At 36.7% G+C, this 27,620-nt stretch overlaps 1 protein-coding gene across 1 annotated transcript in view; it reads right to left on the bottom strand.

Annotated features, from left to right (window-relative positions):
- The window catches only part of galnt2 (polypeptide N-acetylgalactosaminyltransferase 2), a 75,770-nt gene that overhangs the window by 31,809 nt on the left and 16,341 nt on the right, over positions 1 to 27,620 (bottom strand). Inside the window, exon 2 of the mRNA XM_008124424.3 lies at positions 2,381 to 2,471. Coding sequence (XP_008122631.1) covers positions 2,381 to 2,471 — 91 coding nt within the window. The remainder of the gene's footprint in view (positions 1 to 2,380; positions 2,472 to 27,620) is intronic.

Here is a 27,620-nt window from a genome sequence, read left to right as displayed (position 1 = left end):
TTGGCCCACCTGCAACTGGCAGACAAAGCCTAAGGTGCAGGGAGGGATTTACAACTATTTTAATTTGTGCTTGCTTATAATTTATACTAGCTATGCCTGGCCATGCGTTGCTGTGGCGAAGTATGGTGGTATGGGAAATAAAGTATTGAGGTATTGGTGGTAGTTAAAGTAAAGGGTAAAGGTTTTCCCCTGACGGAGCTTAGCCTTCTAACTGGCAGCAATTGGATAAAAACAATTACAGTAGAGTCTCACTTATCCAACATAAACGGGCCAGCAGAATGTTGGATAAGCGAATATGTTGGATAATAAGGAGGGGTTAAGGAAAAGCCTATTAAACTTCAAATTAGGTTATGATTTTACAAATTAGGCACCAAAACATCATGTTATACAACACATTTGACAGAAAAAGTAGTTCAATACATAGTAATGCTATGTAGTATTTACTGTATTTACGAATTTAGGACCAAAATATCACAACATATTGAAAACATTGACTACAAAAATGCGTTGGATAATCCAGAACGTTGGATAAGCGAGTGTTGGATAAGTGAGACTCTACTGTATTCCTTTCCCTCTAATTAGGACTTTATTTTTCTTTTCTTTTTGTTGTATGAACGTAGAGGCATGGATGAGGGGTTGTGCTGCCAAGTTTAGTGTTTCTGGGATGTGTAGTTTTGTTGTTTTGTCCTAGGCCGAAATTTCATTACCCTTTTATATATATAAATTTTAATTTCTCCTAAACTATCAAACATTTTTTGAACAATTAGGTACCAAATTAAAGGTATTTTATGTAGTTTCTAAAAATGTGGCAATATGAATGGGTCATTGATCTTGACTTTTAGATATGCCAATTTAAAGTGTGTGTGTGTGTGTGTGTGTGTGTGTGTGTGTGTGTGTGTGTAAAAGCAATATTTCAAAATGCTGTTTCTCTTATTCTAATCAACATTTTTGTGAAATTTGAACAGTTATAGATTTTATTATGTAGTTTCATTTATTTGTAATAGTTTTTGAAATATTATTAAAAAAATACATGAAACTAGTCATGTCCCTGTTCTCTTACTCTTCCCCCTTTCTATGCTCTTAGGTCTACTTTCTTCAAAGCAGCTGTAGGTCATTCCTTACTGTGCAATTTGTCTGCTAGCTTGAGTTGCTGTTCTGAAACTTAAAGTCCTGTTAGCTGCTATTAGTATTTCCAGTCATCCACCTGACTCAAGAAGATGCCTAAACGTCTGTCAAAACAAATGAACGTTTTTGAGTTCATGGCAAAAAAAAAAGCCAAATATTTTGTGCTGTTTTGAAGGATCTCTACAGACTGCTAGAACTGACTTTTCAAGTGACACAAAAGCCTGTAGTGGGGAGGGATGGTAAGAAAAAGGAATTCCCTATTGCTAAAGCCGAGTTCTTTTTTACCTATCTCTGAAATGAAAGCATATGACTCTTTTATCTATTCTAAAAGCTCAGGTCTTGTAATTATTTTCCCTAATGCTTTGATACTAGGATTCCAATGTTCTCAGTCTTCTGTTGCCTATAAGATGTCTGTTAGCAGCCACACCTGATAGCTGCACAGGTCCATTTGCATCCCAATCAAAAGACTAGAATTGAGTTTATGGAACATCATTTATATAAAATGCAACATTTTTAGGCAGAGTCCTTAAATAAAACTGTGATACATGACGTGCTCTTTCTCCTGCTAACTTGGTGTGTTTGCTACTCAGACAAGGCTCTCAAGTTTCAACCACTATACATTTTTGTACGCTTTCCCTCCCCTCTTACCCTTTTGTGGGTGAACTGGGGCAGCCACTCTGAAAGGCTTTACAACCTGACTGAAAGTTTTGGGCACTACACAATTAAAGCCTGACATTATTTCTGAAGACCATAAAAAGTGATAAAGTATATAAGTTTTAGCAAAGCTATTAACTTCTAAAGAGTAAACACTTCCTTTCAAAACTGTAAACAGCATTTTTGATGATCTCACTGCTGTTAATAAAACTCCCAACTTCATTCTCAGGTGGTTTATTATACCAAAATGTATTCTATCCTTGCTACAATTGTGGGTTTAGTAATTTATAATGCCCATCCATATTTTAATCTTCAAACAACAAACACTGTTTCATTACACAAAATAGGCCCTTCCCCATGGCTGTTGCCTGAATCTGGAACCTGCTTCCCATGAAGGCTAAAATGTACTTCCATAGTCTTTTTTAAAATTCAGATAGGCTTTTATAATCAAAGGCTTTTAAAGAAAAGCGTGTATAAGCGGATGCTTTATTGTACAGTAACTGTACAGTTTTAACTGGTTTCTACCCCTTTTGATTGTGTGGTGGAGTACAAGGAGCAGCAATTACAATAATAATTATAATAATAACAATAATTATAATACCTGGAGGTAGGGTCTCCATGCTTTGTGACTTCTCATCTCCATTATTATTACGTTGATCTTTTTTGTTTAATGAAATACTATTTGGGTCCTCCTGGGAAAAACAAACAAATCAACACAGATATATCATTAAATCAATACTTCTACAATATTTTTTACAAAGAAAGAAATTTTTAGCTTTAGGTTTTTAGACCACTGTGATGATAATATGAATTGAAATGACAACCTCAAACAAGTTATTGAAAATTAAGCATGTGCTTGCTCACTGCAGCTAGAGATACAAGTGGTACCTTCTTCCACTTACATACCACAGATTTTTCCAAGATCATAAAAAGATATTGCGAAGATGTCCGGATTACACAGATGTAAAGACTAGGACATCTATACTACAAAACAAAGTGATTAAGTCACATTGCACCCACATATCAAATTCTGAATTTTAGTTTATTTTGTTTTACGCAATATAGACGTTAGTCAGCATGTCTTGTTAACTTGTCCTAATCACACATCTGTTAGTTGTTCTGACCTCCAAAACCAAAAAAATTCCTATGAGTCACCATTCCCTTCCAGCAAGAAAGAAATAAGTAAACAATTTTACTATTTGAGCAATTCTAAGATGGAGAGTTTATAACACAAGCTGGTTGTTTTCTGTTTCATGGTACTTTAATTTTTCCATAGATATCCTGTTAGAAGTTACAAGACAGGCATTAAAAACTTACAAATACACAGGGCTGAAAAGAATGTATGGGGACCCTCTCCATATTTGTGACAGATCTCTTTCAAATTGCTGCCAATTGTCCATCAACCAGAAGGACATCGCACAAAATCATATTGAAGTCTAGTTCCCTCATGCATGATGATCCTCTTTATTCTGAGTGCTCAAGAGGGTTAAAATCCACAGATATATCATTTCTTCCCTACCAGTATGGTGCAGTGTACTATTATATTGATTCTACTAGCACAGGATTAAAGCTAATATTTCCATATCTTTTGTTTGAACACCATTATCAGTCCAACTCATTTTATTAATTTAACCTAAAGAACTTCCAACAAAAAGAAGTATATACTTTTGCTCCATATATTTACAAGCTTGATATTCATCCCATAATGAACTTTAAGTCAGGCCTTAAAGTTTTTATTGTTATAAACACTTACCACAATTATAAAGTTTTGGTTAAATTCTGTTGACCCTTGAGATATTAAAGTTTCTAAAATAAGATCTTGTATAAACTAAAGAATTTGAGAAACTGGAACTTGCTTTGACATTCTGGACTGGAATATTCAGAAGTGCTCTCTGGTCCTAGCTAAATATGGCAATTGGGACTTTCTGGATGCATATGCTCTCCAGTAACTACACTTTGTGGCCAATGGAGAAAAGAACAAGAAACAGAATTATCTTTCTATTATCCAAGCCTTGCAATTCTATGATATAAAATTTGTTCACCTTAAATGAAAGCTATAATGTTGGGGCATAAATTTTGACAAGGAAATAGCAAGCTTCTATGTAAAGAAATAAAGCATAAGATAGAAAAAAAAAACAATTTATCTGAAGTAATTTGCACATAGAGATGTGATGAACTATTAGTGCAGGATGTTGTTAATTTTACAAATTGTTAATGCATATTTCATGTAAGCACAAAAGCCAGCATGGCATAGTGGTCTGAGTGTTGGACTAGGATTCTGAGTACTGGACTATGAAAATCTACTGGGTAACGATGTATAAGGTATGTTTTCTCTGGAAGAAATGAATGGCAAACCTCTGAATAAATCTTGTTGAGTAAACTCTAAGATAATCTATATATATAAAAGGATAAAAAAAATTCGGCCTAGGACAAAACAACAAAACTACGCATCCCAGAAACACTAAACTTGGCAACACAACCCCTCATCCATGCCTGTACGTTCATACAACAAAAATAAAATAAAAATAAAGTCCTAATTAGAGGGAAAGGAATAATTGTTTTTTATCCAATTGCTGCCAGTTACAAGGTTAAACTCTAGCCACTTGGTCTCCTAGCAACCTACTCAGCCCAGGGGACAGGCATAGTTAGGCCTCAGGCGTCTTCCACACTGCCTATAAAATACAGATTATCTGATTTTAACTGGATTATATGGCAGTGTAGACTCAAGGCCCTTCCACACAGCTATATTACCCATTTATAATCTTATATTATCTGCTCTGAACTGGATTATCTTGAGTCCACACTGCCAGATAATTCACTTCAGTGTGCATTTTATACAGCTGTGTAGAAGGGGCCTCATATAATCCAGTTCTAAGCAGATAATATAAAATTATAAATATACAGTTTAGTCTCGCTTATCCAACATAAACAAGCCGGCAGAACATTGGATAAGTGAATATGTTGGATAATAAGAAGGGATTCAGGAAAAGCCGATTAAACATCAAATTAGGTAATGATTATACAAATTAAGCACCAAACATCATGTTATACAACAAATTTGACAGAAAAAGTAGTTCAATGCTCAGTAATGCTATGTTGTAATTACTGCATTTACAAATTTAGCACCAAAATATCACAATGAATTTAAAACATTGACTACAAAAACATTGACTACTAAAAGGCAGACTGCGTTGGATAATCCAGAACACTGGATAAGCGAATGTTGGATAAGTGAGATTCTGCTGTAATATGAAATAATTACTGTGGTAATCCAGTCCAACCCAATTCTGCCATGGAGGACACAATCCAGGCAAGCCCAACAGATGGCCACCCAGCCTCTCAATAATAAGAATAATAGGAAGAATAAGAATAAGAATAATAAGAATATCATACAATCATAAGGTTAGGAGACACCCCTAAGGATCATCCAGTTTAACTTCCTTTTACCATGCAGGACAACACAAACCAAGCACTCCTGACAGATGGCCATCCAAGATCTGCACAGTAATAATACAAATTGAATCATAGAATCAGACAGTTAGGAGAGACCCCTAAAGGCCATCCAGTCCAACCCAACTCTGCCATTGGACGATATAATCCAAGCACTCCCAACAGATGGCCAGCCAGCCTCTCAATAATAATAATAATAATAATAATAATAATAATAATAATAATAATAATAATAATAATAATATCATACAATCCTAAGGTTAGCAGATACCCCTAAGGATCATCCAGTTCAACTTCCTTATATCATGCAGGAGGACACAATCCAACCACTCCTGACAGATGGCCATCCAATATCTGCACAATAATAATACACATTGAATCATAGCATCAGAGCAGTTAGGAGACACCCCTAAAGGCCATCCAGTCCAACCCAATTCTGCCATGCAGGACACAATCCAAGCACTCCCAACAGATGGCCACCAAGCTTCTCAATACTACTACTACTAATAATAATATTAATAATAACATCATCATACAATCCTAAGGTTTGGAGTGACCCCTAAGGATCATCCAGATCAACTTCCTTCTACCATGCAGGAGGACACAACCAAGCACTCCTGACAGATGGCCATCCAGCCTCTACATAATAATGATGATGAAGATGATGATGATGATGATAATAATAATAATAACAGCATAGAATCCAAGAGTTTGGAGAGACCCCTAAGGGCCATCCAGCCCAACCCTTTCTACTATGCAGCAGGACACAATCCAAGCATTCACAACACATGGACAACGTATAAATACTATACAATACTACACAGGGACATAGACCCCCTCTACCCTCACCACTTTCACAGTACACAAACAACCAAATGCATACTAAACATAAAGACAACCATACAACAGACATTCAATACCACCACTACCTCAACAAGTTCACCACCAGACAACGCCACAGCAACTTGTGGCCGGACACAGCTAGTACTTATATATAATAATAACTTTATTTCTATATGCTGCCACCATCTCCCCTATGGGACTCAGGGTGGCTTACATGAGGACCAAGCCCAGCATAAACAAAGATTACAAGCTAAAACACAATTAACAGCATAATAACACATAAACAATCTAATTAAAATAAATAAAAACAGCAGAGTAAAAACATCATACATATACATAACCCAACATAACCAGTAAACCAGGACATGGTGGGCATGATCAGATTTGAGAGGGCAGGGCAAGGGCTGTTGCGAAGTGGAAAAGACCTGAAGACACACAAGAAACACCTTATTTATTTCATTAGTTTTAACCACATTGTTTGTTTTGATTCAGCTTCATCAGACACCTTACCATAATATACATTAGATGAAAATTTACCTACTACTGGCCAGGTTAAGGTCAATGGTTTTATGAAGTGAATGCAATCAAAAATTGGTAGTGCTAAAATTTGCTAGTCTGTCAGGAACTTGAATGAAAATGTCTGAGATGTCAACATATCCAATATACTTATGAATAAGTCTAGAAATGTTGGTGGAAAAAAAATAAAACCCTAAAAAACTCTTGAACAGACTTATCCATGAGTCAAAGGATAGAACCCAACTGCTTCCCTGAGTGGTCTGGCAAAAGCTTAGTCCATCCTGTAAGAACCTAAAAGAAACACTAAATCCCATTATTGTTTGCTGTGGTACTGTTTCTGGCCTTTTTGAAAGCTTGGTAGGGAAATGACAGCAGCAACTGCCAGCTGACCCCTGATGTGGCAGTGGTGCTTCCGCTCTCTGTGAAGGTTTCTCAACGTATCCATGGATCACAGCAACATTCAAATTTTAGTCCTCAAACCTGCCCTCAACTTATACACGAAGTTGACTTATGTATGCATATAGTAAGTGAAAACAACACCTTTGGTCAAAATTAGGTTATCAGTGTAAATTTTAAGCCAAAATCTACAGAAAACTCACATATTTATTTGGGAGGTGACTTAGGATGCACCCACTCTGAAGAAATAATGTAGTTTGACACAACTTTAACTGCAATAGCTTAATGCTATGGAATCATAGATGTTATATAGTCTTATAAGATCTTTAGCGTTCCCTACCAAAGAGTGCTCTTGCCTCACCAAATTACAAACCATAACTCCCTGGATTCCATATCATAGAGCCATGGTAGTTTAAATACAGTAGAGTCTCACTTATCCAAGCTAAACGGGCCGGCAGAAGCTTGGATAAGCGGATATCTTGGATAATAAGGAGGGATTAAGGAAAAGCCTATTAAACATCAAATTAGGTTATGATTTTACAAATTAAGCACCAAAACATCATGTTATACAACAAATTTGACAGAAAACGTAGTTCAATACGCCGTAATGTTATGTTGTAATTACTGTATTTACAAATTTAGCACCAAAATATCACGATATATTGAAAATATTGACTAAAAAAATGGCTTGGATAATCCAGAGGCTTGGATAAGCGAGGCTTGGATAAGTGAGACTCTACTGTAGTGTCAAATTGCATTAATTCTACTTTGTCAATTCACCCTGAATTAGGCTCTTTAGATTTCCCAATTTTGGGGAATTTGTGGTGCCCTCTTTGGAGGGAAAAAATCAGATCAACAAATCTGGGGTGGACAGACAAGGGAACCACAAAAGCATAAAAACTATATTATCTACATGTAATTAGTATTTGTTGCTGTTATTTTCTATGAACCATACACATGGAAAAGCGAAGAATGAAAGTAAGTAGACATGTTTCTGCTACCATGATCACAATGGACTGTTCTAGTAGGAAGAAAGAAACTCAAGGACACCAGGTATGAGTTTTCAAGGTCACGAAATAAAAAAGAAACTATTTTAAAAAGAAACAAAAATGGGTTTTGTCTTTTAAGAGGTAGAGCAATTAGAGCTCTAGAAATGGGAACTATTTTGAAATATTAAAGGGAGTAAGTGTAGCAATGGTTTCTCAAGAACAGTTTTAGGAAACAAAGTAGAGATGCCAATTTCTACAAATTCAAGCCTGAAACAGAAATATAACGGAAGTTATAAGTATTTAGATTAACTGAGAGAGACAGCATGATGCACAAGTCTCACAAATTAGAATAATCCTTCTCATCTTGTATGGCACATACATTTACATCAGCCAACGTACATAATGACTGGTGTTAATGCGTCAAACATTTTATTTCGAGGCAATCACTTGTTCAGGAACTTATGCTTTTCAGTTAATGATTCAAAAAGCTATTTGCAAATTTTCTTTCCTCTTCTATGTTGTGGCCATGCTAATAGATATTCTTTGTTTCAAAACAAAGTAGTGTAGTTCAATAACTTGTCTTAGCACAGTGCATTCAAAGGCAAGAAAGCAATCTGTTTTATGGCAGATTATAGTTTATTATGCCACTTCATCACAATATAAACAGCTGAGAGTAACATGATATGCCACATCCTAAGTCAAGCTAGATTCTAGAACATCTGATGATGGCAGATTCTGGAACTATTACTCATATTGGCCTGCAGATAAATTGACCCAGGTTTTGGGAGGTTGTTTTTCTTACCAAAATTTCTAGACTTATACATGAATTAATAGTTTTATTCTAAAGAAAAGCCAAAGAATCATAGTAGAAAGGGGCCTTATGGGACTGCAGGTTTGCAGCTAAAGCATATCCAACAGGTTGCTGTATATACTCTTTCTGAAGACTTTCAGAGAATGAAACCCCACCACCTCTACTGGCAACTAGGCCCATTGCTGAACTTCTCTCACTGTCAAAAGATTCCTTCCTATCTTCAATACAAAATCTACTTCCCTATGATGTGAAACCATTATACATCTACCTTCTGAGGACAGCAGATAATAGGTCTGCCCCCTCCTCTCTGTAACAATCCTTGAGACATTAAAATTGCTCAGTTATGTCACACATACACATCTTATAACCACAAAACTGATCATGCCCAGCTCCTTCTATTTTCTTATTTTTGTTTCTCCATTTCTCATATCATCCTTTTTGCTCATCTCTGAAGCTGCTTCAATCTGTCCATATCCTTCTTAAACAGAGGCATCCAAATGAGATCTAGCAAATGCAGTATTACTTTTCTCCACCTAGAAACTATACTTCTATTCATACAAGCAAAAAACAAAAACAAAACCCAAACTCTTCCTTGCTGCTTCAGCATCACACTGTTGGCTCATATTTAACTTATGAGCAATATAGTTGGTCCTCCACGTTTGCAGATTTCACTTTTGCAGATTGGATTTATACTGTTTCACTAGGAATATCTTAAGTCCTTCAGTCTGATACAGTCTACTTTCAGCAGAATTAACTACAGAGTTAATTAACTAGATAGTCCCATAGAAATGTTGTTAAACTTTTCTTCCTCAGATTTCCTCCATTTCCTTAAGTTCCCTAGTATATGACTTCCACTATCTCTGCACTTAAGAGGGAAGGAACCTGTACTCCATGTACTTTTTACTTTGGTCCAATGTGCCAGGGATTGGTATTGGATTTTGCCTATGGGTTACAACTGTCTTTTGAAATTATTTTATTGGAAATCCTCAAGTAATAAGTATTGGTCCATGGAATACTACTATTAAGTAGCACTGAGGTATACCACCTGGAAAAGGGGAATGACTGGGCTTTCCCTCATCTCCATAAATTGTTGTTAACAGACTCTTTGGCAGTGGCTTTTAAAAATACCTGTGTTTTTTTCACAAAATGTTTAAAAGGAATTTTTAATATCAATATTTTTATCAAAGGTGGGAACTGAAGGGACTCTTGGGAAGGAGTTTTACATTTCTTGCTTTGTATATACAGAGACATATTTTACTTTGACACATAAGACTCTTTGGAACTTGGCCTCTACTTGTCAATTGCAGCACTTTTACCTGAAGGCAAGTGATGAACCAGATATATACCAAGCCTCATCACCATAAATACAACTAAGCATCTAAAATGTAGCAAAAAAACTTTTTTCTATAGGCAAGCAATACAGAACAGAAGAATATTTTACTTCCCCTAGAGTGCAGGTAAGTCTTAAAAAATACCGAAATTGCATCCCCTGCCTCCAAACAGAAAGAAAAACATTATCCTATGTTTTTCCTCAATAGAAGTATACATATCCTGGTTCATTCTCAACATTTAATCTGTTTCCTGTTTTGGTTTTCAAATGAGGAAGCATTGAAAATCCAGTCTCAAAGAGATATGTAGAAACAAAGAAGAGTAAAACTCAAAACACAAGCATGGTGACATTTGGATATGACAGATACATAGCACATCAGAATTGAGTCAGCAGTTTTTCATCAAACAAGTCGCTGAGGAATCATTCCGCAGATCCAAGAATTCATTTTGTGCTTTATTGGGGATGTTGGTGACATCATGGGAAGCAGAGAACAGATTTCATACCAGCGCGAAAGATTGTTACACGTTTACGCAAACAAACCTCTGTATAAACTTTTCATAGCTCTCACCACTAATTTGCAACCCCACAGAAAAACCTTACTACTCAGCCCACATGTTGCAGCTGCTCCAATATCACATTTGCATAGCATTTCACAGTTTTCAAAAGTAGTTTCAAGTCTTTCAAGAGTTGTAATATGTGAAAGTTATGGCAACATCCTAAGCACAATCTTACATTCCTAAGAATACATATCAATTTCAATAAACAAAGATGAAACCACTGGTCTCTATATGGTGAGAGATACCTCCATAGTAGAGATTTTGTTCTCACTTTCCTTGAACAGATGCTAACAAGAAAACCGCAAACTAAAAAACCTTAGAACATATCATTCCCAGAGACATTTACCTAGTGAAATCAGGGCTAGAGTTTTGCAAGTATCCACTTCTGAGGATTTAGGGTGGAGATTTAAAAGAATTTATGCTTGCAAGGTGAAAGAGCCAGGTTCCTCTTTTCATACCAAGTGACCAGAAAGTCCCTATTTTGCCCTAGTACAGCAATAAAATAACTATGGTTCTGATGGGCAATAATGTGTTCTCATATAATACCCTTCATGGTTTGAAAATATTCTAATAAATTTAAATTATGTCAATATATTGATGCTATATTTACATTATAAGTGAAAGAAAGAAGAGAAATATCTTTTAACTTATTTTCTTCCTTTAATTTTCTGAAAAATGCCTTTTGGCACCATAATGATTCATAAAATTCTTCAGAATGGAAAGGAAGAAGATAGAAGAACAGGAAGCCAATCCTTACAAAAATGGAAGTATAGGTAGTAAGTCAAGTGTGCTGGATGATAAAAAGGGTCCAATTAAGAAAGATAGGATATTTTTGGGGGGAGTGACAAGGAGCGTTTTTTCTACCAAAGCAATTTTATAGCTCCAGAGGAGGAATGTGTTGTCTATCTTATGATGTGAGTGACATAAACATTTTATGCCTTGTGTCCCCCATTCTGGGAATATCTAAGCAATACAGATAGTCCCCAAGTTACGAACAAGATAGGTTATGTAGGTTTTTTTCTTAAATTGAATTTGTATGTAAGTCAGAACATGTACATTTTAAAGTGTAACTCCTGCCATATACTGTATAAGCTTTGGATAGCATTGGAAAGTGTTAATTCCCCTGTGGTGTTACTCTGTTCAGAACATTTCACCTCACTTTCTGTCCCAGTGACAATTGGATTTGAAAAATGTGGCTTGCTGTGGAAACAAGGATTGGTGAGAACGTTTCAGTGGAGACACCTTTTCCCCATGATAACTCTTTCAGGAGTGAATTTGCCTTCTGAGGGGTAGATTTTAGCTGCTCAGTTGTTTATTATCTTGGTAATTGTGTGTAATGTGATACATTATGTTTATGTAAGTTCTTACTTTTTCTTATTATTGGTTGTTATTATAAGTTTATATTGAAGTTGTAATATTTATTGTGTTGACTGATTTGTTTTGTCTGTTTTATTATGGCACTGAATGTTTGCCACTTTGATGGAAACCGCCCTGTGTCCCCTTCGAGAGGTAGGATGGGATAATAATAATAATTATTATTATTATTATTATTATTATTATTATTATTTTCGAATCCAGACTGACAAAGTTCTGGAACACAACACACCAGACCTCACAGTTGTGGAAAAGAAAAAGGTTTGGATTATTGATGTCGCCATACCAGGTGACAGTCAAATTGATGAAAAACAACAGGAAAAACTTAGCCGATATCAGGACCTCAAGATCGAACTGCAAAGGCTCTGGCAGAAACCAGTACAGGTGGTCCCAGTGGTAATTGGTACACTGGGTGCCGTGCCAAAAGATCTCAGCCGGAATTTGGAAACAACTGCAAAAGACCACCTTACTGGGATCTGCGCACATCATCCGAAAATACATCGCACAGTCCTAAACGCTTGGGAAGTGATCAACTTGTGATTTTGTGATACAAAATCCAGCGTATCTATCTTGTTTGCTGTGTCATACTATGTTGTTGTGTCAATAATAATAATTCTCTCACTTCCTGTTGTCTCACCCCCATTCTTCACTATGAGATGTTTGTAAGTCAAATGTTTGTAACTCAGGGACTGTCTGTACTGGATTTGTTTCTGTAGAATAGGAATTTGGTTATGTCTTGTGGGAGAAAACACATGCTTTGGCATTTAGAACTCAGATCCAGTATCTGCTTTGTAGTTGGCTTCTTCCTTGGCTAATAGGAGACCTCTCGCTCTAGCTTCTTTGTAGCAGAGATTTCTGTTTATTTCCAACGAACCTCACTTCACTGCAATGAACAGGAAGGAATAGCTTGGATATGTATTAGAAGAATACCGTGCATCCACACTTTCTTAGAGGCAATGAGATAAGCACATTCTCAGTGCAAATGCTAATGCCATTAGACCTGATCCGGATCTCCGGGTTAAGGGCAATGCTGCTTAGTTTGCTGTCACTACCAGTGTCACATTATAATTGTCACAGTATAACTGGATTGATTTGCTGACATCATCACCTTCATATGCAATCTATAACTGGCTGGTATTATCGGCAATGCTGACAAGAATATGTCATGCTGAAGGAAGGCACTGAAGAAATAGCAGACAGTTCAGTAGCAGTTCAGGGGAGTGAAAAATCATGAGATCCCATGCATCAATCCCCAAGGGCTTTTTCCACATTCACACTGAAAATGGTCCAGAACTAATGTTTGGTTCAGATACTTCTAACTCAGTAGTTCTCAACCTGAGATCACCTGATGTTTTTGGCTTACAACTCCCAGAAATCCCAGCCAGTTTACCAGCTGTTAGGATTTCTAGGAGTTGAAGGCCAAAAGCATCTGGGGACCCCCAAGCTGAGAACCACTGTTCTAACTGATCACAAATATAGGAATCCAATGTACAATGTTCTCCTTGCAAAAAGCTGCATGATGGCTGAGGATTACAGTCCCCTCGGGTGAGAAGGGCGGGGTATAAATGTTGTAAATAAATAAATAAATAAAAACAGGATCTTTCTTTCCAATCCATCTGAAGGATGCCATATTTGAATGTTTCAGAATACATTAGAGTCTCACTTATCCAAGCTAAACGGGCCGGCAGAAGCTTGGATAAGCGAATATCTTGGATAATAAGGAGGGATTAAGGAAAAACCTATTAAACCTCAAATTAGGTTATGATTTTACAAATTAAGCACCAAAACTTCATGTTATACAACAAATTTGACAGTAAAAGTAGTTCAAAACGCAGTAATGTTATGCTGTAATTACTGTATTTACGAATTTAGCACCAAAATATCACGATATATTGAAAACATTGACTACAAAAATGGCTTGGATAATCCAGAGGCTTGGATAAGCGAGGCTTGGATAAGTGAGACTCTACTGTACTTTCTTTTCCTATAATTTCAGTATGCAGTGTACGTAAATACTCAAAAGGAACTTGTCTCCAACATAGAAGCATCAGCGCACAGACCTTGTCATGATCTGCACACTACCAAGAAATTAGATAATGAGTAATTTCAGTCAGGCAATACTAACATCTGCAGCAAAACACTGCAGCCTTTCTTTGGGTAGTAATGAACTGAAAGTAAAAACTCATTCTACAAACAAATCCAACTGCAGATCAATAAACCATTGTTATATTTTCAACAAGCTATACAAGGGCAATAATGTTTGGGAAATTAAACACATCTCCTTTTAAAGCAATGCAGAAGAGTGATAAAATGTTTTAAAAGTTAAATTCCTACCAAATGTGCTTTTAAATATCATTGTAGCGAACTTGCAGCACTGTTCCCTTTTTATGGGAAATTCTATAAAATTTACTCGATTATTGCACTAATCTGAATATTAGCTTGTTTACTAAACTACCTTCAATGGTCACAAAAGAGTAAATTTTAAAGAGAAATTTAAGACACCAGTATTGTTAAATTAAAAGTTCATGGTGTTGTCCTCTAAAAATTCTCAGTGCTTAAGAATGTGGTATTAATTTATGACTTGAGTTTCTTCCTTTAATTTTAGGCATTAGGTCAAGAAAATTCTTTTCTATGCCTTCTAGGAAACTGGTTTTACTTTCTGTTGCTTGTTTTCTTAGGTCTGCAGTTAGTTTGTGAATTCTCTTTAGCTCTTGCATTTCTAAACTGTGCTTGAGTAGCTGTTTCACTGGGTGGAGAGAAGGGGTTTTTTCTTTTCATTTTTATCTGATCTACCTTGCAGATGCATCATATACCGTACATATTTCATATAAATATACTATATGGCTCCTTGAAAAAAATCTACTATAGAGCTGCTGCTCATTTGCTAGTTTATAAAGGCAAATCTTTAGCTGTCCAAAACAAATAGAGACTGCACATTTTAAAATGATGTCTTATCATTTAAAAACGTATTAGCAAAGTGCAGCAGCATTACATTAAATTGAGTAATTTTTCTTGCTTTAAAAATAGACTAACACACAAGATTTAATGAGCTTCCTCGAGGACTGATTTTATTATGTCAGTGAGCTGTTAAATTCCTGAAAAATCTGTAACAGTTGCTTTTTCACAGGATTTAGAAATGGCTAAGTTTCAGTGTGCTTTGCCAAAAAGGCAGGCTAAAGATTTTTGCTGAGTTATATGCTTTACTAAGGAGATATGAGGTTTGCATGAAGACAAAGTACACTTAAATGATAGATGAACATGAAAACCCAATTTTATCAAGGACTTTCTGGGCAGCTGTTGTTTTTTCAAATCATTTCTGACTTAGGGTAACCCTGGTAACCCCTATCATTAGGGGTTTTTGGCAATATATGTTCTGAGTGAGTTTGCCTTTGCCTTCCCTCTGAGACTGAAAAACTGTGACTTGCATAAGGTCACCTATACTAAAAAAAACACGTCCAACTGAGACCAATAGGTCTTACTTCCCAAAGGTATGCAAAGGATGCCAGCTTACAGCCAAAGAAGGCACAGAGTGATTTCACAATATCATACAATTAAAATGGTTGATTCTGTATTTTATAGCAATACCTATTTTTAAAAGTAGTAAGAGAGGGGATATGTTTTAAGTATCAATTATACTTCTCATTATGTAAGGTCCCTTATCCCACCATGATTAGTATTTTTGATATTTTTAGTATTTCACAACTAGATATGTAAGTTATTCAGAGACTGGGAAGAGAGGGCCCTCACTATTCTACAGACAGAAGATGCCACTGAAGCAGAGAGATCCAATAGATGCTTATAGGACGGGCTGCAAAACACCTGGCACCATGGAAGTTGCTTGCAGCCAGTGTTTCACTACTTAAACTGAATATATATTAGTGCAACTGCAAGAGAATCTATATAAATTGAGACCTCTGAGTGGCTGTATTTAAACTATAGAAATATTTGCCCCAAGGCTCTAGGTTTGATTATTAAAATCTTCCTTGGTCATACAGGTATTCTTTAATTTTTAATTTTAATTTGTTTTGTTCTGCATCTGTCTTTGTTCAGAAACTTTAATATATTTTTCTGGTTTGCACTTTTGCTAACTGAGGGGCATGAAGGCATTGTGAGGGTGGAATATAAGGTTTTCTAATTCACCGAGGATTATAGAAAAACGTAGACTGAGCAACTGAGAAATAGTTACAGTAGAAACTAGATGTTACAAAGCTCCAGTGTGGGGTTAAATAGTAACATCAGCTGTATGGTTTGCTTATTTCTACAGATAAATAAACAAACAGAAAAGTGATAGAAAAAGTGAAGTACCATAACTTTTATGAACTGCCTTCAAGGAAATGTTCTGGGGTCACAGAATGGTCTGATGCTAAATGAAGCAGTTCTACAGCAAAGCTAAACACAGCTGACCCTGTAAATTGCCTGTTTTGACCTCCATTCAGGCAGAGTGGTAAGGTATGGGGAAAATATACTTTCTATATATTATTCTCCCATTGTTCTGGCCTTTAGCAAGTCCTTGTTCCAAATGCTATCTTTCATGTGGAGCGTTTGTCATAAAGACTTCTAAAACACAATTAATGCAAGTCTTTGTTGGTTTAATGGCCTTTATTTACTGCTTCAATTACAAACCGATGGGCTACAACCAAGCATCAGAAATAGATAGCAAACCAAATGTTATAGCAAAAGTATTAGTAATATAGATTTCATGAAAGGCACTTGACTGAGTTTCTCAAAGAAAGCTATGCAGTCCACTAGTCATTCATTTAAGACTAAAGAACTGAAAGAAAAGAAAAAGAGACACATACAACCCTGCAAAGGAATTCTCCTATGCCCTGCAGCAGGCAAAAACTAGAAGTGTCTGAAGCCTTACTTGATGGACAAACAACATGATTTAGGGGAAGAGGCAGAACAACAAAAAGATAAAGACTTAGCTAGAAAAAATGAATGATGCACCACATGTTTTATAGGCAGTGTTCACTGCAGAATCTATTCACTCACAGCAAAAATGGGGAACTATGACTTTATATATATCCAGAAATAAAGTAAAATCCTTGCATCCTCAAGTTGAAATGTTTACACGTTAGAAGGAAGTCTAATAGTTCAGGTACACAAAGCTTTCCAAAATTAATTTAAATATGCTTATTACAAGATGTACAGCTTCTACGTCAGTATGCAATTTCAATTAATAAAAGGTCCAGAAATAACTTTAGGTTTGTTTTATATTAAATGTTTGAGGCAACATGGGCACGAAACAAAGAAAGAACCGGCGATTCAAACACTATAGTCCTAAATAAAAACAATTTTAAACTTGTTATGTTCTTCTAGTAAAGCAGTATGTTTTTGAGAAAGCAACAGTTGCCTAAACAATATTGCAGCAAATAAGAGTATGTTTCATACTCTATACTACATTAGAAACCTTTAGCTCTGTCTTAACAGAGTACCTAAATAAATACACTCATATAATAAGCCATTAAAGTCACACTCCAGTCAAGCTGTTTGTAGCAGCCTGCAATGATGTATAGAAAACCTATGCTACATTGTGCTTTAGAATATTTCATTTCTTGAGCATAGCTGTTGGAAAAATCATTTTTGTAAGGACGACCAGAAAGGTTTCCCAATCATCTCCTTAAGGGTTTTAGCAGACTTTATGTGGGATAATCATATATTTGTGAAATGAATTATACACCTGAACAATAATATCTTCACTGAACAAAATGTGAACTCTTCTAGAATTCCCAACATGTGGGAACACCAAGTTTTATCCTTCTGTTCCACAACATAGTTGTGCTGCAAAGTTCAATTTGATCTTTCACATATGTTAATATCTAAAGGAAACACCTGGATGAGATCATTGCCAGGTATCTTCAGTGTCATCAATTGCTTCAGTATTTCCATCTCCTCCCTCTCCTTTGAATTAAATCTACATTGAATGGTGGAGTCCTAAACATGCAGTCCTAATCAATCATAGACTAGGTGGGACATTTAAAGGTCAATTCAAATCAAACACAAATGAAAGTGGTAGAATCTCTGGCCAAAGAAACAAATTTTGCAAACCTGAATTATTAGTGAATAAACAGGGGTATCAGTGGTATTAGGGAAATAATCCATATCCACTTCTGTGTATTCTAAATGCACACCATGGAAATACACGGAGATAACAGAATTTCCAATCAATTAAACTTCCAATCAGTTTCAGTTTTAGGGCAACAATCGTGAGGAATGGAGTGAATTAATTCTATAGTAGAAGGAATACATGAATGTACTTTCTAGTAACATTCAACTTGCTAGAAACAATCACAGAATGAAGAAATAGAATCAATGTAAGCAGGGCAACAAAAAAGCAGAAGAAGATGGCTTCCATTGTCCAATATGGTAATAGAAATTAATATGCTTGGAAAGAACTTGGTTGTGGCAAGCTAAGGTTCAAAGCAGGAAGGATAATTTATATCATCAAAAGAAGATTCATATTTAAATCACTTGGGGCCTTTCTACACTGACCATATAATGCAAACCATATAATGCAATCCAAAGCCAACCCAAGGCTGCAGTGGCCACAAAGTTCACACCACCAGTGCACACTATGGTATACGTCTAAGGGTAAAGAATATTTTTTAAAGTCTTAGGGAAATCCAAGTTCAGCAAAAAAATGCTATGTGGCAGATGCCAGGGCAAAATTGCGTCTGCAAAATACAAAGCATATTGTAGACTCTTATCTTGCTGAAGCACAGTAAAAAATCCAGAAAAGAAGCTGCCAAAAAGCACCCCAAGGATAAGGCTGGGCATCAGGCAGATGGTTAACTGACCATCTAAAAGGGTTAACTGATTACCTCTGCTCCTGATAATCACTTTCCCTTTTTCCACCTTATACACCTCTGGAGCCCTGATGCACATCTCTTCCAGAAATGGAAGGGGGAAATTCAGCAAAAGCATTTTGAGGCCAGGTTCCATGTCCTATGTCAGGGGTACTCAAACTATTTAAGTCGAGGACCACGGTCTCTCAGATTTGGGGGAGGAGACTACAGTTTGAAAAAAAATAATGAATTCTTATGCACGCTTGTCACGACCCAGGCTGCAGAGCACCAATAACCATACACAGAGGCCAGAATCTAACTAATATCTTTATTGAAGGAATATATAAAGTTAATAAAAGCAAGTGTATGAAATAGTCCAGGAATAGACCTTTCAGGAAAGGTCAAAATTAGTCCAAAGAAACAATGTCCAATATGAAATATTAAGGTCCAAAGTTGTAATCCAATAACCGAAACACTCACTTTGCCAGGCAAAGTGAGGGGAGATGACAAGGTCCTTTAGTCCATGAAACTTGAACGTGGCTAGGAAATAACTTGATTCTTGGAAAAACAAGGCTTGATACAAGGCAACAAGGAACGAGGAGCAAGAACAAGATCCGTGGTAATTACTTGGCAAAATCCGGGAAACAAGGCAAGGCTGGGTCCTGGAAAGCAAGGCTAAGTCCTAGGAAACAAGGCAAGATCCGTGGAGGTAAACAAGGCTGGAAACGGGAACGAAGGCTTGGAAACAGGAGCGCGCTGTCCACACACAACTTACTCCCGTAGCTGACGAATTGACTCCGCAAGATCCCTTTGTGGGCAAAACCTCTAAATAGGGTCTAGTTTTCCCACCAAAGAGCAGTTCTCTGGAGAACCAGAAACGAAAGCTAATCTCTGAGTCCAGATGCATGACTCCTTAAAGTTTCCCATGGAAAGCAGGCTTAATCAGTTGAATACTTAGCAGCTATCCTAGCACTCCTGCGAGACGCCGCTTGAACTCCCCTCTGTTGTTTACAAAACTCGTGGCGAGAAAACACAGGAGATTTAGGCTCAGGGCTTGTTTGACAGACTTCTGGAAGACAAATCTCTTGCAGGTGCAAGGTTCCCAAATCTGGCTGGGAAAGTTCCAAATCTGACTGAGACGGTGAAAAACCCAAGTTTTCCTCTTCATCTGGCACTACAGTGCCAGAAACGGGACTACATGGCCCATGACTCATCACAACGCTGCACATATCTTATTTTAGTGCAAAAAAGCGAAAGAACAATACAATATTTAAAATGAAGAACTATTTTAACCAACATAAACATACCAATATTTGAATGGGAAGTGTGGGCCTGCTTTTGTCTGATGAGACAGTCAAGTTAATGAGGACTGTTGTTGTGTTCCTGCAAATCATTTCAGATTTAGGATGACCCTCAGTATAAGGTTTAGGGTGGGTGTCAGGTAAATGACCTTCAAGGGTCACATCCAGAGCCGGCCCTAGGTATTTTTCAAGTGTAGGCGAACAGAATTTTGGCGCCCCCCCAAACCAATCACTGAAAAATAAAAGCGTTGGATAAGCGAAAATGTTGGATAATAAGGAAGTATAAAGGAAAAGCCTATAAAACATCAAATTACATTATTATTTTAAAAATTAAGCACCAAAACATCATGTTTTACAACAAATCAATAGAAAAAGCAGTTCAATACATGGTAATGTAATGTTTTTTATTGGCTAATGTTTTATTTTTATTTTTTTATTTTTTTTATTGTGCAAGTTGTTGTCTATTGCTGTGTTTTATACTGCTACTGTTTTTATTCGGGCTTGGCCCCATGTAAGCCGCCCTGAGTCCCCTTCGGGGAGATAGAGGCGGGGTATAAAAATAAAGTTATTATTATTATTATTATTAATGTAATGTAGGAATTACTATATTTGCAAATTTAGCACTAAACATTGAACAGGGATATAGGGCAGTGTGGACTTAGATAACCCAGATAGCCCTCAGTATTAAAAAAAAAACCTCTAAAATCAGGACAATAAGTAAAGAACAACACTCTGAAAACAGAAGAAATCCAGACAGTAAACAATCAGGGACAGCTAACTCCTCCCAAAAAAAGATTCTCCCAGGCAAGAAGAAGCCAGGCCTTGAAGCCACAGGGCCATTAAATGCTAATCAAGGTGATTGATTACAACATTCACACCTGCTTCAAAGAAAAGTTCTTTCTCCCACCCTGGACCTTCTACAGATATATAAACCCCACATACCTAGCTTCCAAGTTCCTACAGACCTCACAATCTCTGAAGGCCCCAAAGGTGGGCTTGCGTGGTGCGAAGGTGGGTCTGCGCCGGCCGGAAGGCCCAGCACGGTCGCTGGAAGGCCCGAAAGAGAAGGAGGTGGAGAGTGGTGCCCTCCTCCCAGGACGATGGTGCCCCCGGGACGATGGCGCCACAGGCAAATGCCTATTTCGCCTTATGGTTGGACCGCTTCTGGTCACATCCAGTCAGCAGCCTTAGTTTGGGGACCCTTGTCCTATGTAATCGCCTTCCTGGCCATATACCAGCTTCAGAGATGGCAATCTGATCACCCACGCAGCAAAACTGGTTCCTCCCAAACAGGTTCTAAGCTTAATGACAGTGTCAGCGCAGAAGCATCCTTAGTTAAATAAAGTTCTCTAAAAACATCTTGGCATACTTTTCTGAACACATTGCAAATCCAATCATTAAAATGTGGTAACTTACAAATCAAGAGAACAAATATATTTGCTGTAATTTTAAGATAAAGTTTTATTAAAGCTAGAAACAGTAATATTTAATTTATCCATTACCTGTGTCGTGCTGTGGTTGTTATTTCACTATATCAGGAACAAGAAAAAGTAAATAACTCACCTAAACACTTAGGTCTAAATTCAACCTCAGCCATCAAAACAGCAAAACAAAAATCTATCAGTGAGAATTCGATTAAGTCAATATGTATGTATATCATTGCATTTTACTCTGAACCTCAATGTCAGCATTCACAATACAGAAGTGACTGGTTGGAAAAGTAGGAGACCTGCTCTTTTTTCTACAGGAAAAACAAGGTATTTCTTCTGACATTTCACCTCAAAAGAGCTAGAAGCAAGAACTGCACCTGTAAATTTTCCTTTAGGTGGCCAGTAAAAATCCACATGAAAGTGCACATAAGCACTTGTTAGCAATCCACTGCATTACAGATTTTGTTAAATTCCCTCCTCACCTATTGCAATTACTTTGATAGCACAGCAGCAGTGAATCAAACAGGGCAGGGAAAGTAACTTTGTCTAAAAATGTTTCCCCATTAGACAAATCTGCCTGTTCTCACTACTATCCCTCCTCTGATAGCCGCTACCATTTAAGCTATTTGTAGGAAGTGAAGACAACTGGAAAGACTCTTCTCCAAATAAAACAAATCTCATTCAACTGTCATTTCCCCCCTCTTGTAATGATTTCTCTAAAACAGAAGACTTTTCAACACTCAGAAAATGTCCACGTTAACCCCACATAATAATGCAACTAGTTAAAATGCTATTAAATTTGTCCCTTTCATCAAAACTTGGCAAAAGTGTTCCTAACAAACAAGTATATCTCTTTTTCGTCTTAGACGCCTTATAGCAGAGCTTTCCAAATTGTATGTCATGATGTGTTAATATGTTAACAGAAATGTGTGTCGCACAAACATAATGAGAAGGAACAAAAGATCTTGGAAATGTATGTTATCTTACAAATCATACATTTATAAAAATATAAATGACAGGTTTTCATAAGATATATTCTGTCCCCATATATTTTGTTATTACAATTTATGTATGCACCTATTTCTCTTACAAGGGATTGGTTTGCTAGTAAAACTGAATTACTGTGTCACAAAATAATGCATGTCTAAAAAGTGTGTCACCAATATAAAATGTTTGGAAAGCTCTGCCATATAGAGAGCTTGGCCTCTTAGCTTGTCTTTCTTCCTCATATAATATTTGCAAGAAAATAATGAATTCTTCAAAGGCGAAGGTAATGCAATATAATAATTAATTGACAGAACATTTTTAATATGCCTTCAACAGTGCCAAAGAAGACACCAAAGTTAGCCCCCGATGGTGTAGTAGGTTAAAGCCTTGTGACTTGAAGATTGGGTTGATGACCTGAAGGCTGCCGGGTTCGAATCCAACCCGGGGAGAGCATGAATGAGCTCCCTCTATTAGCTTCAGCTCCATGAGGGGACATGAGAGAAGCCTCCCACAAGGATGGTAAAAACATCATAACATCCGGGTGTCCCCTAGGCAACGTCCTTGCAGACGGCCAATTCTCTCACACCAGAAGCGATTCAAGTTGCTCCTGACACAACCCCCCCCCCCAAAAAAAAAACAATTCCTAGAAAGTTCATCTTCTACCTTGCTCATATTATCCTTCATTGAGTTCTACTTGGTCAAAGATGTTCAGCATCAGACAATCAACAACCATCAAGGTGGTTACACAATTTAATCTTTAAAAGATTGTGTTTCAATTTGTAACATCAGGTACAGTGAATCATGTGGGTGAAGTCAATACTATGTTTATCCATTGCCCTACAACAATGAAAGGCCAGATTATTTATCATATCTTTCTACATGACTCGTTGAAATGTTACCAGACCAGCACGGGGACATGACTGAGAAGAATGGCAACTACACCATCCTTCCAATGCCAAAACCCTAACTCTTCAACTTATCCAGTGCAATGATTATGGAAGAGTGTGGCAGGACTCTATAATTATCCACCACATTTCATATTTACAACATTTTTGGCTTCCTTTAAGGGAAAGGAGCCTTTCTAAGACAACTTACATGGTAAAAAAAATCCCATGCAATAAATACCCATGGAATTATAAAACAGGGAAAATTAATAGAACAAAAAGGAAAAACATCCATCCCAAATAATAAAATTTAAATACAACTCCAGATGAAGAAAGGAAAACCAGTTGTAATCCTATAAAATACACTCTGGGATAGGGTGAAAGAAAACAGGTATATTGTAACATTATTTCTAAATATTTCCAATAACATGGTCTAAACATTTCCAGATGGTAACCCTTTCTACTGCATTCATGTGCAGCTACTGTGGAAAGGGCCTTGTTCCCTTAAAGGCCCTTTCTCAATAATCTCCAAAAGGTAACTAAATGAAGAATAGTCCCTTTTGCTGGGAAGAAAACATGCAATACTGTACATAATTTTAGACACTCAAGCAAGACTGAAACCTGACTTATAATGTGCTGGTGCCAGGTATATGATGTCGTCTACAGTTCACGTCTAGTTTCTTAATATTGAGAAAAACTCTTTGCACTGACTTCAATTTCTTTAAGCAAATCTGTCAAAGGAAGAAGGGACCATAATTTTTATCAGCTTAATTGAAGAGACTAGTTTAAATATCTTTTAGCAATTATTAACTAAACTAATTCAATCAATTAAGATTAATATTATTTCAGAATCTTAATTTTCATTAGTCAGGCCATTATCTTGAAAATTTCCAGAAAAAAATCATCACCTTAAACAGAACTTTGTGGCAATAATGCTGGAGCACTTGAATTTCCAAAGGGTAGCCACTAGCCCTATTAGTCTTTTACATCCAAAAGAACAGTGTTTTAAAACTTATTACAGCATGAACTTTAATTGATTATGGCCTATTTGATCTGATACAAGCAGTAAAATATAAATGTGTGAGTATCTATACAATGCACAAAGCTTGGGTGTGATATTGACAGCGAGGTCAACACTTCCTAAATTTAGATGCGAAAGTATTGAAAGTGACAGTAACAATGCTTGAGGTCTGCCTTGCAACTAGGACAGCAGGGTAAATCATGCAAGCCTTTTATCAAGTCAGGAATAAGTGTGTTGGGAACCCATGTCATTCCTATTTCAGTATTACAGAAAAAGGATGAAAAAAGCTTTAATATTTTGGGGGTAGCAATTCTCCCTATATGTCTCTAAAATAAACAGTACAACATAACTTCGTATATGGCTAAGAGCAATTTTTAGAAGTAGAAATTAGTAAATTTACTTCATCTAAATGAAAAAATGGGCCAGCAACAGCAAGCCTTGACAGAGAACCTGTGGGTGAGAATACAGACATCTGCCTACACATGTCACATGAGATTTAAATTGAGTTCATGTTAATTTGCAACTTATTATACTGCATTTGAAACATATCTGATTTTTAAAATTACAGTTCCTGCACAATTATCTCTGGTTCAGGCTTCAAACATCCACAGAACATGATTTATAGTCTGTCATTTCCCAAAGAATCCCAGGTACAACTGGTGCATGTAACCCATCAGTCTGTATAAACAAGCTTAGAAGTGTATTGTCAAAAGCTTTTCTGACCAGAGTCACTGGGTTGCTGTGATTTTTTTCAGGCTGTATGGCCATGTTCTAGTAGAATATTATCCTGATGTTTCACCTGCATCTGTAGCTGGCATCTTTAGAGGTTCTGTTGGCAGTGAAGAAAGGAGAGTGCATATATATATCCAAACAGAAGGTGCCTCCAGGCAACAGAGGGCAGACTACCTGTATGCATATACCCTCACTGATTGACGTGTCAGCTTCATGGCTACTCAGTGGTACTCAAGCTTGCTAACTGCAACATTCACACTTGCTTTAAACAGACAAGGGTTCTTCCTCTCACTCTTGACATTCCACAGATATATACACACTCCACTTGCTTAACTGTCAACAGAACCTCTGAAGATGCCAGCCACAGATGCAGGCAGAATGTCAGGACAGTATTCTACTGGAACATGGCCATACAGAGCCTGAAAAACTCACAGCAACCCAAGCTTAGAAGTCTTTCCAAACTCTATTAACTCTACCACATACAATCTTTTCTCAATTTCTTGTACTTATAGTCCATTTCTACATTCATAATTTATTAATTTGGCAAATTTATGCTCTAGGTGAAGGAATTAGGAGCTTTAGCAACATCACTATTTAGAATACTTCTAAATATGAAACCAAAATATTTGAATACACTTTCAGACCATTTGAATAGTACACAAAGCTGAAGGCAATAAAGATTCAGTAACTAGAAGTGTAATTGCCATGGTTTCTAAACTACAAATATTATCTGGAGCCAAGTAGTATTTTATTCTTCCATTTATTTTGAAATTGCATTCCTGCTTAATTATGGAAGACTACAATTCTCAATTATAAACTACAAGCAGTGCCTTTTGGATAACGTAAGTACGTTGCATAATAGCAAAAAACACATTGAAAGATTGGCAGTCTTCTCTCAATAAAACAAAACAAAACACATAAGCTGAAAACATCACAAAAGCAAAATATACAAGGTTATGGACTTGGATATAAAAAAAATCCTTACAACCATTTCAAATGTTGGAAGAAAAAAAACTCCCTTAGATGACATTGAAGTACTTGTATTTCTGATTCACACAGGCATCATGTTATCATGAAAGATAGTTGCAAAACCAAGGCAAATCAATTACAGAACCCAACAAGCTAATAAAAAAAAGCCGGGGGACAGACAGCCAGGGTGAATAAAGTCCATGGATCTCATGTTACCTAGTCCCAAATTATAGGAACACAAGTGTTCATGTTCTGCAGTTGAGCCTTAGCTCACACATGCACAATACCTCCCACATTTCAATTACATTCCTTTATGATGGAAAAAGGGAAAATGCTTCCACCTGTCCAATAAAACAAATATACACCTCTAACAAAGAAGCTCTTTTTTAAGAAAGTGTTTTTGTGAAAACCCTCCAACCCAACCCTTTCTTCTGGTTTTTGTTTGGGAGGGGTGGGTAGTATTGACATTGGAAGGGTGATGAAAGAGGACTTGAGAAAGACTTCCAATGTATGCAGTAAGCAATACAATACAGTTTGATCTGGGAAAGAATGGGATGCTACTATTGTAGCTGGCTGTGCTTATATACAACAGGTAAGGCATCACTGAGCAGTGGGAAGAGCAAAACAGAAAAAATCGGGTTAGGCAGCAGATTTATCCTATCTGGAAGTTTCATCACCAAAATGAAAATTATTAGGAAAGTGGAGGTTGTTGTAAGAAAAAAATAATCATTCTAGGATGCGTTTTAGAAGAATTTTCAAGTGGTCTCTAGAACACTGGATCTTAAACTGAGAGTCCCAATCCCAAACAGGGTTAATGTTGGGGTAATGAAAACTTTGCCAACAGTAAGAGGTTTCTGAACACAACCTAGCTGTTGTTTTAGACATTGACACAAATCTGTTAGTAACAACATACAGTGTTTACAGTGGATTCTTCAGAAAATGCCTCTATTCTTCATAAAGAAAAATCAGCCTGTTTAGCAAACCTTGCAAATGCTGATTTATTATCAGCAAATGTCTGACTTTATACCAATTTTATATACCCATATCGCGTAAAGATTTCTCAGGTGGAAAGGGGGCGCAAGTGGAAAAAGGTTAAAAAGCTCTACTCTAAAAGACTCAAAATATTTTTATTTACTTATGCAAGGCTTGCCTGGCCTGACTTGTGTACATGTTTTGAATAAACCATTTTCTGAAATATCTTATTTTTTGTAGCTTGGGAACTCATCCTTATTTTTTTGATATTAGTTCTAACTTTTGTAGCAAAGTTTCTGTTAAGGGTGAAAACTCCAGGAATATGTTTACTTCATTAACTGAGATATATACAGTACCTGTGCAACAGATTACTGTGATACAATCTACATGCAGGCAATCCAATATGCTGCAATCAGGCTGGGTAAGCTACAGGGAACATACACCTTACTTGTTACACAACAGTTTCAGTGGTTACTGATCCACATCTGGACACA

This window comes from Anolis carolinensis, unplaced genomic scaffold (genome assembly GCF_035594765.1).
Source record: "Anolis carolinensis isolate JA03-04 unplaced genomic scaffold, rAnoCar3.1.pri scaffold_32, whole genome shotgun sequence".
In the NCBI taxonomy this organism is placed as follows: domain Eukaryota; kingdom Metazoa; phylum Chordata; class Lepidosauria; order Squamata; family Dactyloidae; genus Anolis; species Anolis carolinensis.
This window is presented reverse-complemented; position numbering and strand designations above follow the sequence as displayed.